This window comes from Saccostrea cucullata, unplaced genomic scaffold, assembly GCF_032062105.1.
Source record: "Saccostrea cucullata isolate Sc308-1 unplaced genomic scaffold, CSIRO_AGI_Scuc_v1 ctg3233, whole genome shotgun sequence".
Lineage (NCBI taxonomy): Eukaryota > Metazoa > Mollusca > Bivalvia > Ostreida > Ostreidae > Saccostrea > Saccostrea cuccullata.
Genome location: NW_026929916.1, coordinates 16452 through 29496, shown reverse-complemented (window position 1 = coordinate 29496; position 13045 = coordinate 16452). Strand labels below are relative to the sequence as shown.

Here is a 13045-nt window from a genome sequence, read left to right as displayed (position 1 = left end):
GCGACAACAGCAAAATATGGACTTTGCCATTATAACCATATGGGAGGCGGGGGTATCATTTAGTGAGCTCTTTCAATTTGGCCGTTTGGGTTAACTTCTCGTCCAAATTAAATTATTATTCAATTTATGAAGTTTCGACATCCCGCCTGAAAAAAAATCCTTGATCTGTCCTAAGACTTAATAAATGGACAGCACAAAGTGCGTAGGATCTTATACCTATTATTGCCCTAAGGGATGGTTACAGAATGAGAGAGAGGGAGAGAGAGAGAGAGAGAGAGTTAGTTCAATATACAAAAGAGTAAATAAAAATTATTCGTATTCAACCAGTGTCAAGAATCCCTACCCTAGCTTTTAAAATTATCTCCTAAATACTGCTACAGAAATTATTTTTATATACAAAAAAAAAAAAAAAATAGCTAGACTATCAGGCATGGACACTGAAATCTCGAAAGACTCTCTATAACAACATAATTATAAAACATTTATACATTCCTCAAAATGCACATACTTTGTGGGCGGAGTGACACATTTAAATTTTTTTTTTTTCAAAATTAAATTCGGCAGAGATGTCTGTCTTCCAAGAATATTTAGATAACGGTCATGTCAATTATTTTTGCACGCCCCCCCCCCCCCCGCCTTAAAAAATCAAATGCCTAAATGTCAATCTGAACAGGGGATGGCATTTCTTCGTGTGTTTGTGTGTTAAAGAACGTATAGATCTATGTACACATAAAAAAAATTGTATTCTGGTTAATTGCTTTTAAGATTTGAAGTAAATAATTACCGTACATCAAATTACTTGGTTCAGATTTGAGATTAGTACTAAAATAATCAGTTATAATTGACAAATGAATTTTGCGACGCAGACTATATACATGACTTTGTATAGAATGTATATTAGAACTACATGTAGATAGACAATTCACAATTATAACTTATGAACAGCACTTATAATAACCCCCCCCCCTTTCAGCCGCGCAAATACCAAATAACTTCTCTTTCCACTTGTGATATTTTCCCTGACCAAAATCTGATCAGCATGGACTAAGTGTATCGACGTGCTAGTCTGTACGGAGTAATGACAGTGTGTTTACTATTGAGCTTTTACGGAGTTTATTTCTTTTTTGTGATGCATATTTCAATAAATGGAATTCAGGGTGTATTTCACATGACTTGTGCACATCTTCGAACCGATGCAGTAACCTTATTACCAGGTATGGGTACGTTTACAGCGTTCGAGGCGTTTTCTCGATATGCACCAATTGCATAGGGGCTGCAAATCAAAGACGTTGGTTGTTTTGTTCCATTCAAATGATATAATTTCAAAATGTGTTTGCAGGTTTTAAGTACTGCTTTTTATTTCAAGTTTATTCTGCATAAATTGGCGCACTGTAAAAATACGTACTCGTGCATCTAAATTTCTCACCAAACTTGCATTTTTTTCTTTGATTCAAATCAATAATTATTCAGAAATATGATTCTTATGTTGTTTAATGTGGTTTTGAAATGTCTTGATCTCCTTATGTGTTCTCATATGCTTTACCATCGGAGATGTGCACAAGTCGATACCCAAACCAAAAAATCATTCAACTGTAACGAGCGCATTGGGGTATATATCGTTACAATGAGACAAGGTATCTGAAAGAAATATGGCGGAATACGGCTATAGTTGGTATGAAACAAGTCGTACATAGACGAAATGTTGCGTTTTTAAGAATTCATGTCAGCTTTAAATAAGTATATCAATGAGATCAAGATATGTCTGATTTTCAGATTTATTAAAATTCATGCTGAGGTACTTTTTATGTTGGTTGCTAATTAATTGGCTAAAAAGTAGCTCTTTTATTACAATAAATAAATTGAAATAATATTTTTAAACAATTTTTTTAACAATACAGTCACATATACATGTTTCAATGAAAAAGAAAGCATTTATGTTGTTCCGCTAAAGTTGAAAAAAAAAATGAAAATTATCAGCAAGTTCAGGTATTATAAGAAAAATGTGGGTTTAAACCTAATAAGTCTTTTTAAAGAAAGTAAATAAACATATCACAAACTGATAAACATAAAAAAAATGTATACCTTTCCATATTGATAAAGTCAGTGCAGTCTGCTGTTTACCCCCCCCCCCCTTTTTTTTCCTCGAATACAAAGAAAAATGCAGAATTACCTTTATGAAACTATTCTTTTGATAGCCATTATATGTACTAAAGAAGTGTGAAACATGAGCAGGCACTACTATAGAGTGACCCCAATGACCTTGACCTTTAACCTTCCAGTAAATAAGAATTTTTTAGCAAAAAAGTTAGAAGACCTAACCACTTATTAGTTCTTATTATGTACTTGACCCTCAATATCTGGACCTGGGATATCTGTAATATTTACACCAATAGTCAATACATGGTACATATTTGTAAATTTTCTCATTGTGCATTCATATAAGCCACAACTTTGTCAATAATGATTTTGGATTTTGATACTCTTGGGATCTTTGTTCCATCTGAACGTTCACTGAACACATTCCTGATTCCATTGTATGGGTCACGCTTGTGAATACATCTCAGCTTTGATAGACTAAGGGAACAATCAACAAGCTTCTTCAATGTTTGGGATGAAATAACTTTAGACTCCACTAAGGAGTCTAATGATGACTTGCATGCATAGTATGACAGAGCGTACACATCATCCGATGATGACATATCAGACATTTTTTTCTCGTAGAGTTGCATAAGTGATTGGACATCAGCCACTGCATTGTGTGCATCATACTCTATTTTACGATGCGATTTCACTAAAGTCTCTTGCTTATAGTTCTCTACATCAATCCCCTTTTTCCAGATTTTTTTTCCCAGTTTTAATGTATCAAGAAATCCAGAAACATTTTCTTTGAAATGTTCCAATAAACCATATTTTGCCAGCTGATTCACTAAGACTGGGACATCAAAATTCTGCACATTGTGGCCAACCAAAATGGGCTTGGAAATTTTCTTCAAAAACTCAAGAAAATATCTAAGACCATCCTCTGGAGAAACTGATGTCACTGTTTGTCCTTTATGTTTTAGCACTCCACCAATGTACGTCATCCCAGTGGCCGCAGAAGCTTCAAGACAAATCTGTGTTGTTGGTCGCATATAGACATTCATCTCTTCATCCCCTGATACTGCAGCAATCTGTAGAATATCTGATGTTCTGGCTACAATTATGATTTAGACAATTAGAACTTACAATGCAAAGATGTAAATTTTATATTTACCAACAAATAAGAAATTATTTACAAGCTGAAAAAAATAGTAAACTTACCAAGCCCTGTTGTTTCTAAGTCAAAAAACATCATTGGACTATGATCTGGAGAAACTTTGTCTTGCTTCAAATCAATGTCCTGTAGATCAGTGTGATCTTGAAGAGCAATCTTTGATTGGTAAGTTTCACCTGTTCAAAAAAGTGAAAATGGAAAAACACATGTATTTATGAGAGAGGAATTTCCTAGAACATCATTTGATTAATGCCAACAATATCTGTAGTATAAAATGTTTTTTTTCAAATTCGAGAAATGTTTGACAAGTAAATAACAGAACAACAAATACACACAATCTGATCAAACTTAAAGTAACAATTAGTAGTTAGTAGCTTTGAATGTCAGAATACCATAACAAACAAAGGTCCAAATAAAAAAAAACTGTTTGTTTTCTGCTTCCCAACTTAGTGTTTTAATTTGAGTTATCAAGGGTTAATCTTTTTTAGGTTGAGAGAGAGCAAACAAACATTTTTTTTAAAAGGTGTCAAATAATACTTCTAATAAACAACACAAATATAACTTTCAATACTGAAAACTCAATTACCACACCTCTGTAATGTACTTATAACCGTCATTTTTTGGCATACAGAAGCTGACACTCTAGATCGGAGACTTTCTGAGACTCCATAATACCTGTTATGATTACCATTTTTTTAATGTTGAAAACATATAAAGAAACATTTCCCACGAACTGTAATATTCTATGATCCGTTTACAAACATATCAAACTTACAATCTTTTGGGTGCTTTACTGGACACCATATAGCTGAAATTTTCATTAAGCAGAGTCGATCCCATGGCAGACAATTCATCAGCCTTGGCTGCATAATTAGAAAGGAGTTTTTCTAAAGCATTTCTAAGGTCATGATCAGAGAGGGGCTTTCCATATGGCAAGTTCCTTGGCTTTTAATCTTTCTTTTCATTTCTACACCACAATCCACAGGAATCATGTTCTCCTACAATAAGTATTGTACGCTTCTGTTTTTTTTTTACCTTTTTCAGAACAATATAATAAATTTATTAAACAGTTATATAGTTTTTTTTTAACTTACCATATAGATGTGGTACTATTTTCATCAAATTATTTGCCAAATCTTCAGGTTTATTTTTATTCTGGCTTATGCAGTAAATAAAGCACTTTTCAATGTGATTTCTAACTTTGTTGTTTTTCAAAATTTTGTGTTCCCTGCTCAAATCAAAGAACTTGTAAACGCCTTCTTCGTATGATTCCTGTCTGCTTGCTTGGAGATGTTCTTATCAACTGTTGCTCTAATGCGGGCAACTGTAGTGGAGTCATTATCCATTACAAGATTTTCAGCCTACAATTAAAATTATGACATATCATCCAACTGTTTACTCATACTCACATCATTTTAGAATGTTTTGATGCAACTGTAAATATTTTACTCATTTTACTTGCCCTCAATTGAATGAGAAATAGAAAGAAAGGGAGAAAAAGCAGTAGCTGATAAATACCGTAGTACCCTTGATCCTTCATTGATTATTCCATGGATCATTTCACAGGCCATGGCCGGCTCCATAGCTTTGGCAGAGCCAGACCAGTTACATTGGCATCTGTGCTTACGTGGAGGGACTCCTTTCGCTTTTGCAGCAGAACAAATCCTACACTTTTTCCCCTTTACTGCATAACTTACAAATTTTGGGGTATTTTCTCCAAGCAACGTTGCATGACCTAAACAGAATTAAGAAGTCTGAATACAGGTATTGAATATTTTATGACATTAACTGTAGCATGTCGTATATACTAGGATTCCGAAACGTCATAAAATTATATAACCAAAGATACATATGGGGTCCCTGTAATGTTCTTTTAAACCTCTTTCTTACTCATCATCAGTATTGTGGATTCTATATGAACATGGCTCGAAGAGATTATCCGTATCAGTCATATCTCTCAATGACTCCTTTATTTCTCGCAATCGAACTCCTCTGACTTCTTCAAGATTTAAAAAAATGTTGCTAAATATACCATATTTGTATTACCTGTTTTGGCATGTCTTTCGTCGCTTTTATTACTCGGTGGTTGTAAAGTTATCAAATGTATGCAAATTTGTCACGTTAGGAGTAAAATACAATTTACAGTCTACTATAATTATACAGCCAGTTCATTAAAAAACAAAGCAACTACAGGTTAAGCATAAAAAATAAAGTCACTGATTCAATGCAAGAAAAACGATACTCGGGCATGAGTTCGAGTGTACATGTATATCAGATACATCTAATACAAGGGTATATATTTACATTTCCAATGTCTTTGCCAGAGATAATAACAAATAGTTACTTTACCCTATGTTCCTTTGTTATTAATGCAAGACCGAAGCCAAGTCAACTGAGCTATTTTTTGATGGATTAAAAGAAAATAACGACAGTAATGAAAGTGAAAAAAATGTCATTTATTGAAGTAAATGACGTAAAACAAAAAATAAACATATTAAGGGGGTCAGACAAGACTAGAAAAAACTTCGAAAGAACGAAAAAATCTTTGGTATCATATTATACAATCTGACCCCCAAAAATTAAATAAAGCATAAAGCAGGCATTGATATGCCTGCAAACTAAAAAGGGTGGGATAAAAGAAAATAAACGCGAAACAAACAAGTATGAACACTAATACATGTACATGTATAACAAATATAATATAAGACGGTGGAAGAAAGGAGGTAGACGGAGTTTTTTTCGACAACATTTTCGCTTGCAATTAAGCGTGTCTTTCTCCTTTGGTAAATAAAAACAATGATCACGTGATTGGGAGAGGCCACGCTGATTGGCTGTAAATTAAGATTCAAAATAGGCAATTGATCCCGATCTAAATAGTTTGTAAACACCAAACAACTCCACAATAATTACCAAATAAAAAGTCAAAAGTAAATTATAACAAATAAAACAAATACAGTTCCTTTAATTCTGTCACATAACGGATATTATTATTGTTGATAATAATAACTTATTAATTTCTCCATCTATGTACTGGTTCATCAATTGGCGCGGTTAAAAAATCATGTGCAGGACGGGACAACTAGTTAGACAGAAGCAGGACTTGTAACACGTGGATTGGCGGAATCAAGAGCATATAAATATAAGGAATAACTGTCAGATTTTTCGATTTTCATGACGATGATCAATTAAATGGCTTGCGTGATAATTTTATGCAGGCGTTTATGCAAATTATCCCGCAAGCCAATGGATTGATCACATCATGAAATCTAAAAACAAGACATCTATTCCTTAATTATAACCAAGTGTTGATATCAGAGATAAGATGTTTATCTGGCATATAACATTTTAAGAATCATGTTCAGATTAAAGAAAAACGACACGGGAAAGGGTGTTATGACATGTATGTTATTTTTAAAAGAAAAGAATCAGGGAATACAAATTTGAATATTTATGTATATGCTTTTGAATCAAGAATCTTGTTTTATTAAATCAACGTTTAAATGTGAGGTTAATTGCTAAAGTTTTATCTGTTTGTAAAAAAATATACCAGAAAAGTTTACATTATTTGTAGGCTATGTTTTTGAGATTTGTGGTATATGTACTTCTTCTGCTTTTCAAATTAAAGTTAACATAAAGAATTTGTAATAAAGTCGTTTAAAAAAAATAAATTTATGAATGTATATATGTATTTAACAAATATAGGCCTATTTGATCCCTATTATAAATAGATGAGCGATTTCTATTTTAGCAATACACGTAATTTCTATTCATTGCTATTATATAATTCGGTTTTGAAAAGATATACGTATTTCTTAACAGTGGTTGCAGTAGTTTTTTGTTGTTATTGAAAAAGAAAGATAGTTTTTGTATATAAAATGTCTATATTACACGTATATAACAAAGTGGGTTTATTTAAGTTATTTACGTTAACTTATTATCTGTAATCCATCCGTCTTTCCTTGTACACAACAGATAAGAATGCAATGTTAGATAAGTAAAGACATGATTTAAAGGTAACCTACATTACACAATAGTGCACAATCAATAGATGAGGAAATAAAAATAAAACTTGGTGAACATAAGTACTTGTTTAAGTTTTACTTTGTATAGATAATTAATCAACTTGTTTTATCAATGCCTTGTACAGTATATTTCGATTCTTTTGTTTTTTTTTTTAATTTTGCCTGCATAGAATTGTTTATTTCTATTTCATATTCATCACCGTCCTTTAATAGATATATGGGTTAGGTATGTACATGTATTCACTTGTTAATTTATTGAAGGTACGCAGGTAGAAACACTCGTTCAAATACTTAATCAACCGAACTTTCTTCTTATCGTGTGTTTGTGTGAAGGGGGATGAGGAGGGGTAATTCAACTTTTTCTTTTTTTCAGATTTCTTGCACACTCAATATTAAAATAAATCAACATTTATAATCTTTTTTTACACAAAACCTATTCCACAAATATTATTTGGTAGAGGAACCTGGGTCTTTAAGCATTTATATAAATTCATCCATAAATTCCCAATTTAAAAAAAGAAAGAAATGAACTTTAAGTATTACATGTAAATGTCCAATCCCGAGCAATGAAAAAATAAAAAATATAAAAACAAAAATCATTTTATTCATCTTTATTTACTTGTCATCTATTTACACAGAACAAAAATGAATCCACATAGAAATTTGGAAATTTTCTTTGGTTAAAAACAGCACTTTAGCAAATTACATTGAGACTACATATCATGTTATGATTTTTGTCATCATGATCATTTATCACTGCTATAATACAATCAGTATCTTTATGGAGTGTTTAAAGATGTCATTATTGACTTAGACTTAAATGTAAGTTTGATGGGAAGAAGATAATGTCAAAAAGGTTCACAAAAATTATTATGTAATTACTTTTCTTTCCCTTTACTACCGCTAAAAGTTAAATCGAAACTGGTTTCTTTATAAACTTATTCCATCGGCGATTGCTATGTGAAAGAAAAATGAACACATAAGGAATTAAAATTATTGGAGGGCCCACAGAAGTGATAACATTTGATATAAACTTAAAGCAAAGAGAAAATGACGAGTCTTTTGGTTTGTAAACAAGGGTTTTTGAGAAGTTTGAAACGTTCTTTATTTTGAAAGAAAAATTAACTGTTAATTTTCAATATTTATACCAGAGCTAATATTCATTAACTTTTCATATTTTAAGAAAATAAATACTAATGTGCGTCGATCGTTTCTTTGTTTTGGTTTTGATAAGATTCAAGACAAAAAAGAACTCAGAAATAATGTTTACCAAAACAGTTTCTTTCCTGACTGATGTGACCAGAGGTGTTAAATTAATTTTCTGAATCTTTTTTAATTAGAAAATGAACATGTTTAATTTGTAAGTATACTGTTTTTAATTTTAGATACTTTTAAAACATGTATTCACTCATAAAAATGTAGGGATGAAAAATTCCAGTTTATTATCATATTGCAGGGTCTTGAGGCAGCGTTAGTATGACTGTGTTACAATTTCTGACGTATGTAGTGCTACAGGTAGCCAACACAAAGGTAATTGTATTATAATTAAGTTACTGTACAATTATTCGTACCAATGAAATGTGGAGATAAGAAGTATACAAGCTCAAAAGTTTCTTGACACAATGTATATTATGAGCAGATAAAACAGAGACCATACACACATCAGAAAATGCAATAGAGAAATTAGCATCTTTTGAAAACAGAGCATAGTTGCCATGTGTTTCTTGTCAAGATTGGACAAAATCGTGTTGATAATCATATGGTCTAACTTTTGATGTAAAAACTGTCATTAAGCATTCGACTTAAATAAGACTATCGATACAATGTATCTTTAAGGCAATAACTTATTTGTCAATATCTTGCCTCGTATTAGGAATTATTCATTCTTAAAGAATGCTTTTGCGTATCGAATCAATAGCCAGGAATAAACCCCCTTTGAAGATGATAAGCGTAAATATTGCAGCACAAGTTAGGAAATTGACGATAGAAGATGTAAATTTATCACGGTTATTAAAAAATATTGTTGTTAAAACTATGACTTTTAAAGTACATGGTATCTTGATTTTCAATTTCATTAAACTTTATTGAGCCGAAAGAAATAATTATTGTTGATTGATGAAATGTCTTTGTTATTTAAGCATAGATATGTGCATATTTGGGAGGATGTATTGAGTGGTATATGTAGAAGGAGGCATTAGGTGAGAGAGAGAGAGTGGGTGTGAATCAGATGAAAAAATGCTGCTGTAAAGATACCGGTACATTTCAAGACATAATTTTGCAGTAAAGTGTGCTTTGATTGTTATTATAACTTCATTTTTTTTTTAATTCTATACAGGCAATTAATACAATGATGTTAATGTCTAATGTTATTATTTAGATGGTTGACACGCTAGAATACAATTTTCCGGTCAGTTCAACAGAAACATGTCCAATGAATGCCAAAGAATGGGACGATGCATCTGTAAGGAGACATTGCAATGACACACATGGGTACCACTGTGTACCCGATAAGAATTTCTCGTCTCTTATAGAGTTTTGTTATCCTCTAGGAAGACGTATTCCCTTTCAAAAAGGTACTTAATTTTTTTCAGGAATAATATATATTTGTCATATGATATCGCCAAATTGCAGGGTTCATTAGAAACATTGAAACTGCACTTACTTGTAGGAAATTGTTTGGAACTGGCTTATACTGGAATCCTGAACCATGTAAAATGTGGCAATTTCAGTTACGGTTGTCCAGAAAAGGACTTTTTCAGCAATGAGATTTATCTGTGTAAGTTAACGTTCTTAGTACGTAAATAAAAGTTCAAAAAAATTAATATAGTCTATGAAGAAAGGCATTTAGACTAAATCAGTGAATTAGCATTACGAGGGCTGCTCGGAAATTATTGGGACATTTATTTCAACTCTATAAAGAGCAGATATAAATTTAAGAAAATTCGTTAACACTTTATAAAGAAAGAATAAAACAAATATGCAAAATTTCTAATTTATAGGATAACTAGATAAAGTCTGGGGAAATTATGAACATGCTTATGTCTATCGACCTCGAGCAGCATCGCTACGTCAAATTCCATTTTTTCGTCGTTATCAGAATTCTTTACTGCAATTGATTTTTTAAAATGATGTACGTATTTCTGATCAGAATTCTAACAAATTTACACAAAATGCAGTCAAAATTAAAAAAATTACCAACATAAATTGAATTATTATCGCTTTTATTATGGGTTCATGGGGGGTTTGAACGTTGATATTAAATAATTTAAATATCTGATTTCGTTACAGCGCCGAGTACCCCTACCATTGACCCATTTATAGACCATTTAAGAAGATAAATTTAATATTTGTGAAATATTCTTTTCTTTTACTTTTACAAATTTCTGGTGTTTTGCAAACGTATATGCAAATTTTCACAAAAAGACGTTCATTAGAAAGAAAAATAGACACAATATCTCAATAATTTACGAACAGTCCTCGTTTTTTTCTATTACAGATCCAGCATGTTTAAGGCTTGCTGAAAACTGTTTCACAGCAGATCTTAGTTGCTTGAAAAAGCGATACTCTGAACAAATGCCGTGAGTTCTAGATATGCAAAATGATTTGATCTTATACATACTTGAATTATTTTAAAATCTCTCACACACCGGCCCTGCTTTGTATAACTGATAGGATTTTGTTTACCTTAATATTAAATAATGACATAAAAATCTACTAGGAGAGTTTTACAAACCTTATTTAAATGAATAAAACATTTTTTTAGATAGTGCTAAAAGAAAAAAACTGTCATGCATCTACTATGAACATTCAGATTTCATTTATATGCATTTTAATTATGCATATTCAGTGTGATTTTGTTTCCATAGACATTTTTTTTCTCTGAAATCAGACAAAAAATTCCATCAAGAAGTTCCTCCCTCTCATACATGTACAGACTGTATATCATACTCTATGCTCTTGAATTTTCAGGCGAGAAAAAATAGAAGCAAACTGCACTTGTCCAAAAGAGCAGTCGCCAAGAGAAGAAATTAGCTCTACAGCTTTAATTCCTGTAGTTATCGTATTGTCTGTAGGGTCTGTTTTTGCACTGAGTTTAGTTCTTATCCTTTATATGAAGATTCGTAAACAGAGTAAGTCTGAAGTCATAAATTTCTTTTGATACTAGAATTTGTAGTTTTGTAACCGATTTATAAATAAAATTGAAGGTTCGGTATTTGGGAAATACTAACTACTATATTTAAACAATAAAATGCTTTCTTTGTTTGTTATTACTGGAATCAACGGAAGCAGCTGTTGCAGAAAAAATACATAACCCGCGTAAGAGGGTTATGCAAATTTTTTCTGCAATAGCTGCGACCGTTAATTCCAGTAATAACAAACAAAGAAAGGCATTTTATTGTTTATATTTATATCTGTTTAAATAATCATTTAAAGTATGATTAAACAGATTAATTATTGTATTAATGATGCGAACGTCTTTTTTCATTTCTTCGATGGAACAGCCACTGATCAAGAAATCTGAACAGGCGACATGCCTAATGTAGTTCATGCAGTGATTAACGCAATTGGTTTTCTTAAGAAATAAAGGAGAAAATATTCAGTGGATGTAAATATATGCAAATGATCCCATCTCTGTAATTGTCAAGGGTCACTCTGTGTTTATGCCCCGTTCATATAGATGCTTGGTCTATCAATATTTTAAGATCCATCCTTGCTCGTTATCTTCACCTTTTTAATAAGTCTTCTGAGTGAAATAATTTAAAGCAATATGAGCTGCAAGTTTGGCATGGCAAACTTTTGTTGCAAATTTGTAACAGATTACTTCAAAGACAGAAAATAGAAAACTTATAGACTTCTGTTGTTCATATTTGCGATGGAAGATTTTTTGTATGCTTTAATTAATTAAGCAAACTGACATTATTCTCGTCTTGTGCATTATTGATTTCTTATATAAATGAATGCTGTATATTTGATTGCACAGAGATATTTCTTCTGGAAATAATTAAATTAATCATAAAGGTTTACATAACATACAATTTAATCATAAACAGTCACATTATTTAACAGCAATTTAGGAGAAAACTAGCTCGTGTTGCTTTGAAGTAGGAAATTTCATTATGTTATTATTTATTAATGAATATCTCAGTTAAAATATAACCGATCCAATCGACAGGAAAGGTGAAATGCTTAAAGGTCAAGTACGGTAAAAATAGATCTTAAAAATAATGTTTTTAATTCATTAAAAGCATTAAATGAAAGTTTATGGTGTGTTTGTTTTAAAAAAAAGATCCAGATATAGACGCAAAATACCTGTTCAAATATCGTTATTTATAGACATGAGCGATAGAGTTATCGGTCTTTTTCATGACGTCATCAGAGACAATAGCTGTATAGGCGCTATTCTATAAACAGCCAATAACTGAATAAAATGAATAGTTTTAACGCTGAACCGTGTTATTGACGGTAAACTCGAAGACATACTTGAGTTTACAGATTCAAACAATTAAGTTTGAGCCCATTACGAAGCAATCAGAATATGTAAGGCCTGCCTACATGGATATGTCATCGAAGTTAAAATCCGAGAATGAAGAAAGTAAATCGGGAAAATCTCCAAGAAGCAATAATTTGTTGTATTTTTTGTATTGAAAATAAATTAAAAACAGATATTCAAAAACGTTCAACATGAAAATCGAAACTTTAGCGCATTATTTGCATCTATGTAGAATACATTGTTTTGTTCGTTAGATTACTTAATATTAATAAACTAGTA

At 31.5% G+C, this 13045-nt stretch overlaps 2 protein-coding genes across 2 annotated transcripts; one reads left to right on the top strand and one right to left on the bottom strand.

Annotated features, from left to right (window-relative positions):
* Nucleotides 1–1779: 1779 nt before the first annotated feature.
* On the bottom strand, nt 1780–3870 carry LOC134282467 (uncharacterized). The gene is made up of 3 exons (XM_062764876.1): nt 3840–3870; nt 3301–3429; nt 1780–3193 (listed from the first exon to the last, which is right to left on the bottom strand). Exons 1-3 carry the CDS (start codon nt 3868–3870, stop codon nt 2424–2426), a joined length of 930 nt encoding a protein of 309 aa, XP_062620860.1. The 3' UTR covers nt 1780–2423.
* A 3336-nt stretch (nt 3871–7206) lies between these two features.
* LOC134282464 (uncharacterized) lies at nt 7207–11434 on the top strand. The gene is made up of 6 exons (XM_062764873.1): nt 7207–7341; nt 8741–8805; nt 9653–9848; nt 9944–10051; nt 10772–10853; nt 11245–11434. Exons 2-6 carry the CDS (start codon nt 8752–8754, stop codon nt 11432–11434), a joined length of 630 nt encoding a protein of 209 aa, XP_062620857.1. The 5' UTR covers nt 7207–7341; nt 8741–8751.
* Nucleotides 11435–13045: the final 1611 nt, after the last annotated feature.

What these genes read in the sequence shown, in the direction of transcription:
- LOC134282467 (XM_062764876.1), bottom strand. Translation starts at nt 3,870, where the DNA reads ATGACGGTTATAAGTACATTACAGAGGTGTG. An exon ending in AAGTACATTACAGAGGTGTG is followed by an intron (nt 3,430 to 3,839) that starts GTAATTGAGTTT and finishes TTTTTTGAACAG; the next exon opens with GTGAAACTTACCAATCAAAG. An exon ending in CTTAGAAACAACAGGGCTTG is followed by an intron (nt 3,194 to 3,300) that starts GTAAGTTTACTA and finishes TCATAATTGTAG; the next exon opens with CCAGAACATCAGATATTCTA.
- LOC134282464 (XM_062764873.1), top strand. Translation starts at nt 8,752, where the DNA reads ATGACTGTGTTACAATTTCTGACGTATGTAGTGCTACAGGTAGCCAAC. An exon ending in ACGTATTCCCTTTCAAAAAG is followed by an intron (nt 9,849 to 9,943) that starts GTACTTAATTTT and finishes ACTTACTTGTAG; the next exon opens with GAAATTGTTTGGAACTGGCT. An exon ending in CGATACTCTGAACAAATGCC is followed by an intron (nt 10,854 to 11,244) that starts GTGAGTTCTAGA and finishes TTGAATTTTCAG; the next exon opens with GCGAGAAAAAATAGAAGCAA.